The sequence below is a fragment of the Sclerotinia sclerotiorum genome, genomic scaffold (assembly GCF_000146945.2).
Source record: "Sclerotinia sclerotiorum 1980 UF-70 scaffold_2 genomic scaffold, whole genome shotgun sequence".
In the NCBI taxonomy this organism is placed as follows: Eukaryota; Fungi; Ascomycota; class Leotiomycetes; order Helotiales; family Sclerotiniaceae; genus Sclerotinia; species Sclerotinia sclerotiorum.
In genome coordinates, this window is record NW_001820834.1 from 2347348 (window position 1) to 2354743 (window position 7396).

General features: G+C 42.6%; 3 protein-coding genes across 3 annotated transcripts; 2 read left to right on the forward strand and 1 right to left on the reverse strand.

Moving 5' to 3' along the window:
• Window positions 1-637: 637 nt before the first annotated feature.
• On the reverse strand, window positions 638-1102 carry SS1G_01974 (predicted protein; the record flags this gene model as incomplete). The annotated part of the gene is made up of 2 exons (XM_001597728.1): window positions 638-728; window positions 843-1102. 2 exons carry the CDS (start codon window positions 1100-1102, stop codon window positions 638-640), a joined length of 351 nt encoding a protein of 116 aa, XP_001597778.1.
• A 966-nt stretch (window positions 1103-2068) lies between these two features.
• On the forward strand, window positions 2069-2986 carry SS1G_01975 (predicted protein; the record flags this gene model as incomplete). The annotated part of the gene is made up of 3 exons (XM_001597729.1): window positions 2069-2128; window positions 2365-2431; window positions 2958-2986. The coding sequence occupies 3 exons, from the start codon at window positions 2069-2071 to the stop codon at window positions 2984-2986; spliced, it is 156 nt and encodes a 51-aa protein (XP_001597779.1).
• A 1981-nt stretch (window positions 2987-4967) lies between these two features.
• On the forward strand, window positions 4968-6581 carry SS1G_01976 (hypothetical protein; the record flags this gene model as incomplete). The annotated part of the gene is made up of 3 exons (XM_001597730.1): window positions 4968-5376; window positions 5432-5707; window positions 5863-6581. The coding sequence occupies 3 exons, from the start codon at window positions 4968-4970 to the stop codon at window positions 6579-6581; spliced, it is 1404 nt and encodes a 467-aa protein (XP_001597780.1).
• Between the last annotated feature and the right edge of the window lie 815 nt (window positions 6582-7396).

Genomic DNA, 7396 nt, shown 5'->3' on the forward strand with positions numbered 1-7396 from the left:
CCTCTTGCCTTCTTGCTCAGAGTGCCTGGCACAATTTCCCAAATTTCTGGCAGAAAGCATGCTTTTTCCCACCCTCTGGTTAACTCCTCCTATAGCATACTTCATTGGCAGGCGTCGAAACCTTGTCACGGAATGCTGCCATTCCAAGCTCTGCAATGAAATAAGCTTATTTAGATGTTCGATAAAGAAACCAGAATTTTCTCTTACATCCAGGGAATCTTCTATGATACCGATAAAGTTTTATTGAGGTCCTGAAGAAGTGAGCAGGGAAACGATGTGGTTCTATCCAAGCCCATACACACGGCCAATAGTGTTTCTTAGTGGTGATGATTCCTTTTAGGTACCCAACTGTTTTTATTGTTATGGGCTAATTAATGTCAAAAAGAAATTCGTTGCATAAAACGAAGGAATACATCAGTTTGAAATCCTACTCTCGAATCTCACAAGGAAAGACAGCGAATATAGTAAGATGATTTGCAACCCATGTCACGTATTTGAGATAAAAATGAGTGAGTCCTCACGCAAGCCTCCACTATTCATGCAGCTAGTATCCTCTGCCATTATTGGCGCAATTGACGAGTACGCTGATATCACAAACGTTAGTCACGATTGAATTACATAAATCACCGGGAGTTAGTTACTTTGGGCTGACAGCTGGCCAGCGTGCAGCACAGACTGAGCTTGCTCCATAGCTACAGCAGCTAGAGGACCCAGAGCCACCATTAACCCTAGATTCTGAAATTAGCGACTGTTACAACTCAGGATTTTCTTGATACCACAATGGGAGAATTTTAATGGACAGTTCCCGACCGAAAGGAAATATAGACAGAAGAGCTACTCACTGATAGATATCTCCGACACGATAGGTTCCGCGAACTTGCTTACAGAAACCACAATACTTCCCAGCACTAGCTCCACTTTGGGATACGCATCCAGTAGTGTAAGAGCAAGCGCGTGCTACGAGAGTACCGGCCCCATCACGAGGTGTAATTTCTGCCTCGACTTCTTTGAAGCCAGAGACAGCAACCGGCTCGGCAACCGGCTCAGGCAGAGCGAGGGAGAGCGGTAGAAGAAGGAGGAGTGCTGTAAGCTGGAATTGCATGATGAATTTTTGATGCTGAAGAAGTTCCAAATGATTCTGTTAGTTGTTCTTAGATTGCTGAGGCACTATGCTTCATTGCGAAAGAAGGATGCTTATATAGATATTTTGACTTTATGCAGCGGTGCCAGGCAAACCGAGGAGATTATCTCCTCGGATCATTGTGGCTAGCACATAAAAGCCAAACTTTATAGGATATATCTATGAAAGGGGATGATTCACCTGTCAATGGCAATTCGAGCCGCGTACTCAGTGTTATGATAAGTTGTGGTTATATCAGCTGAGCCTGTTGATCAAAGTTGCGGACCTTCTATGACAAAACAATTTAGTCATGGAAATCCTTTGTTTTCTGGGGCTTTTGGAATATCGGAGCCCAGCAATTAGCTCTCTTTCTATGTCGATACAAGTCCATCAAGCCGCCTTGCCCATTGCTATTGTAGCACAAGCAAGACATTCAGCGATGAGAAATGCTGTTGTCGTGCAACAGTTCAGATATTTAGACAACTACATTACTTTCAATCCTAGCCTTGAGTTATAATATTTCGTTTTCTATGCCTGTTTCATCCACGACAAATATCGCGTGAGCAAGGCATTCGTGCCTTCCTGCTGTAAAACTGTGTAGGGCGAAAATACCTATGTTAGCACAAATTCCCCAAGAAAGCGGCTTGATCACTTCTCACATTATCGGAAATGGTCCAGCTGATTCAAGCCCAACAGGTATATGTGCTAAGTGGCAATCACTGGAAGCTGAATGAGGTTGATACTTATGAAGTTGAAGTTGAAGCTGCCTTCAAATATGGAGGATCTGTTCTAGCTTAGCCTCACTTGGCAAAAGGGACTGCAGGTAGGCATCTCTTCTAGGCATCAACATATGGATGTTGTGTAACCTTATGCAAGTGAAACGTAAACAGGCAAATTTGATAAGCCATCTTATTGGCATTATATGTGAAAAATTATTACAGCCTCAAAATGCAAGATTCCACTAGTTTGGGCAACAAAAGCCGAGCCATGAAAGCCGACTACACAATGGTGACACAAAATCAATCACAATAATTAATGTATGTAAGAAGGCTCTTCTATCTTCTTGGCTCTGCAAGCGATCTTGACATCGTGATAAATGCGGGGGAAAGAGCATGATGTGTTACAGTATGCAAGGACGAATTGCCACTACGTCTTAACATACACGATTTGCTAAAGGTTTAGGATCAACGATTTGTGGCTACGAAAATCCTCACACAGTAGCGGTGAATGTACAAAAGGCATAGGAAATGACCCCAAAGCTTTTAGTATATTTCGGCCACAATCACTTGGCTAGTCAACAGCTCAAAGTCTGTAAGTCGACTAGGAAATGAGGGGTTACTCTTTAGAAAGCCTTGAACAACAGGTGACTTTTATGTGAGTACGGGGAGACCAAGAAACTGATCTCCCTGGTTCTAATCCTTTTACCTCTGCGTGGAATCATCTGACATTTCTTCCTGGTTTTAATATTACTATAGTGGGACGGTGAGTTAATTTATCTGCGGCTTGAACCCATCACATTACTTTATGTATAGAAGAAGCTTTCAGGTACATGAAAATTGGCGATCTTTAGTGTAGATATGTCAACCTTATCCCTCTCAGAACCCCAATACAGTAGAGAATCAATGTTTGTTGCACATTTTTGCCTGATCCAAGTACGGCGAATGATCTGCTTGTGTGTATATCGTTGAATGCCATTGATATTTATTGATCTGTACAACATACATACCAGAGTTTTACGATTAATGTATAAAATAAACACATGGAATACTGAATCCTAAGGAATAACTCACAAGGATGCGTCATTTTTTACTGCGCTGATATTGACAATGCAATATAGATATTGAAGGCCTCCATGGTACTGCCTGAAGTATTCATGCCAACCGCCATACGATTCTCTTTTGGGGGCGTGGCTAGACGAGCTCGGTGTATAGACCAATTCTAAAATCCTGGAGCTTAGTTAATAACCTCAAGAAGGAGAAACCATTGGTTATGGCGTCGAACAAGGAAGGGTATCCACACAGCGGAAGAAAAAGATAAATCCTTGAAGATTTATCGGCTCCTTGAGCCGAAAAGGCTTCGAATTCCCTATCTATATGATCTCGAAACAAACTTGTAAGTATAGAAGTATTAATAGTGCGGTTTTCTTGTTATATATAACTACACGGATAAATGGGGAAAGTCTGTCGATATCATCCAAAACAGCTTTGGTGGTCGCCACGCAATCTAGGGGAGTAAATAGTTTGGTGGAAGATGTTAGACATTTCAGTTAATATTACAGGAAGATCTCGACGGAAATAAAAGAAGCATCAGATATAACATATCAGAGTGTTGGGTCCGAAATTGAGAAATTATTGCTGGTGTAGCTAGACCGTACGTGTCTGTCGAGAATGATCCATTTAGATCCTTTGATTTATGTATAACCTGCTCCCAAAAAGTCACAACTACCTTTTGATAAAGCTGCTGCGAGTTGCTTTAAATACCTAGTTTCTAAAGCGAATCTTTCTGAGGAGATTATCGGATTAATCTTGTGATTTTAGACATGTTTATAATACTAACCATGTGATCTATATATTAAGGTGAACTCTTTCGTATTTTCACATCTAATAAAATATGGTTTATTTGTCTTTTGTATTTAATATATTGAATTTTTAGATCAATAACAGGTAAGTTCTTCCTATCTATCTTGACTCTTTTGCTTGTTGAATTTTTTAGCTCCGCTGAATTTCGAAGTCAACAAACATGTAATCTAATTAATAATAAACTACGTAGAGTAACTTCTGGCACATACGACCATAGACTAAGGAGAATTGGGCATCCCGTCCGCTCTGCCATACACAAGCCTCAGATCGGCAGATTAGTAGTTGGGTGGGTGACCACCAGCGAATCCCTGCTGTTGTATGTTTTTGCTTTTTTGTGTTTCCCCATTGCGATATTTGAAAGATCAAGCATTCATTCTTGTACAAAAGTGCATTGGTTGGTGGTGTATGGGGAGCGTTGCTCTAAAGCTCTAACCAATAATTTCTTTTACCATTTAATAATCAATGGTTGATAGGTACCTGAAAGCTATCGGGATAATGGCTCCGAATCTCAACCCAACGTGAGCCGTGTTACGGAGGACAAGCATTACCTATCCAATTTGATTAAGCAGATCTACAAGCAATGCTATCGGGTTATAGATAAATAACATCATACAAATCCGAAAAGACAATTCACATCGTCTATCGTGGTCAAGTCGTGTCATCAATTTTCAATCGACATGCGTGGCCGCACGTCAATGCAGCTTGGCAGGGATAATCACCAGGTGCTGTGGCTCCAACGAACGCAGTGGAGAAATCTGCATGTTCGAATTCGAAGGACACACATCTGCCAACCAATATCCTCGATTTATCTCGGGGCTACATTCGTGAAATTCCGCCTGGTTTTGTGTCGAGTTGTATGCGATGCAGTGGACGATGAGGTTTGGTGAAGAACCGAAAATAGGGAGAGGAAGGCTAGAATGTTCGTGTTTGACAACACTCTGCGCGCTAAGTTTTAGCGAGCACCCCAGCTTGTAAGGTTATGTACGCCCTGGAACTACTTGGATGGTTGTCTACCCCTCATGCGAACGCTTTATTACCTCGTTGTTAATCCTGATGATTAAAATACTATTGGGCCAAGTATTTTATGTAGATCAATTTCTTCTGGTAGGTTGAAGTCTGGATTGGGAGACAAGTGCCTCCAGAATGCAAAGATATATGGAGTCTCATCACCTCTTGATTTTTCTCAGTTTTTGTTCTCATTTCCATTCTTCTTTTTATTACCATTAATCCTATTTTTCTTTCTCGTCACCCTATCCAACACATTCGCCATGAAGATGATAGAAATTCCAATATCTGCCTCTACGGCTTCCATTCCTCGCAGGATGAGGGATGTGAGAGTAGACAGAAACGGCATCACATGCTACGATGAAGAAATAACCAGGATCATCGACTACACATACGACTATGAGATTACGTCTCCTCTAGCATGGACGCGTGCAACTTCAGCTTTACTTGATGCTATCGGAGCCGGTATCGAAAGCATCACCACAAGTTCCGAACTCTCTCAACTTGTGGGACCTACTTTCCCTTCTCCAGATACTATTCCCAATGGTTTTAAGTTGCCTGGAACAAATTATCAGCTGGATATGGTAAAGGGGGCTTTTGATATGGGTGCTATGATTAGATATCTCAATCATAATGATGCTTATTTAGGCGCAGAATGGACTCATCCATCAGGTATGATGCAAGTCACTTTATTTACGCAGCGAATGATTCTCTAACCCTCTTTCAGATAACCTCGGAGCCATCCTATCAACGGCCGACGTTCTTAGCCGTGTAGCCACCTCCAAAGACGACCAAGACTCCATTCTAACCATGCGCCATGTCCTCATCGCTCTCATCAAAGCTTACGAAATTCAAGGCTGTTTCCAAGGCAAAAATGCCTTCAACAAAGCCGGTCTCGATGACATCATCCTCGTTAAAGTAGCTTCCACAGCCGTCGTATCCTGGCTGATGAAGCTTCCTAAAGCACAAGCCAAAGCCGCCGTTTCCCACGCTTGGATCGATGGTAACCCTCTCCGTGCATATCGTCAAGCGCCCAACGTTGGACCTAGAAAAAACTGGGCGGCGGGCGATGCATGCATGCGAGCTGTACAGCTGGCACTTATGGCGAAGACTGGGACAACCCAGGGTGAAAACCGCATTTGAGTGCTCCACGATCAGGATTCTACGATGTGTTATTCAGAGGTAACACATTTGACCTCCCACGACCATTCGGTACCTCCGTAATCGAAAATGTATTTTTCAAAGTCTACACCGCAGAAAGCCATGGCATGACTGCACTCGAGGCCGCACTATGGGTCTGCACCGAACTAAAAGAAAAGAAATTATCCACGACCGACATCAAGAGCATTCAAGTACGCACGCAGGAAGCAGCAATGGTAATAATGAACAAACAAGGAGCGCTCCACACACCCTCCGAGCGCGACCACAGCCTCGGATACATGATCGCCATCACGCTTCTCAAAAACGCACTACCCGAAGCAGAAGATTACCAAAACACTAGTTCCTGGTCCAAAGATCCCCGCGTAGAGGAACTGAGAGATAAAATCTCCATCAAAGAAGATACAGAATTTACAAAAGATTTCCATAATCAAGATCTGCGCAGTCTCGCTAACGCGATTAAAGTGACTCTAAACGACGATACGGAGTTAGAAGAAATCGTGATACATTTCCCGCAGGGCCACGCGAGGAGAAGAGAAAGTCTGGCCTTGGTAGAGCAGAAAGCGATGAGGAACTTTGCGCGGAAATTGAGTGAGGGGAGGATTGAGAGGATTTTGGAAATTTCAAAGAGTATGGAGTTTTTTGGTATGTCTGTTTGTGAATTTGTGGATTTGTTTGTGCCGGATAGGGATGGGGATAGGGATGGGGACAGGGAATGAAGGGGTTATGGGGGCAATTTGTCGAGTGTTCGGTTTAGGGATAGATTGGTTGGGTTGGTTAGGTGGCAGTTATATTTGGTTTTGGGTAGTTAGGGCTAGGAGCGATTAGTACTTTTATTTTGTGTGGATTTTACGGTTTGAATGGGATGGTGAGAAGGAAATGGATTGGATTGGGACAATAATGATTCGTTTAATATAATGAAGTCTGCCGGTGTGTCTATCTCGAGTGGAACAGGAAATGGGAGTTGAAAATTAGAATAAAATGAAGTTGTATTCTTACATCTACCGGTGCTGCGCTAGCCGTATAATCTAGATCTTTGGCAGGGGAAACCTCAGAGACAATTAGATGTTGATATTGGAAAGGTAATGTCGACGCTTCAGTGGATGACGTGGGTTTTTACTTTGATAGCGGCCGGCATGAGCGGGCACACGAGAATATTTTTGGAAGAGCCATCTATTGTAAGGAGAAGGAGGGGGAATAGTAGTAGGAGGAGCTTGTATGCTAGGGCTCCGGATATGCTGGGGCTTAATGGGTCGCGTGCGCTGCTTTACTCGAGAGATCCTTTGCTCTGACGACCAAGCTTGATTTTTCCTATTTGAGATTTTAGGGGATGGGGTTGTTTAGGGCTTTTATTGTATTTGATTTGAGTTTGGGAATGGGAATGGGATGCTGGGTTTATGTTACGGTGGCGGGCTATTGCATAGTTGATGTTTCCTCTAGCATATAGATTGCGCTTTAAAGTTAGATGATTATCTTTTACACTATTAAAGTGTATAGTATATATAGATATTAGTGTCGCTAGTAATACTATCGT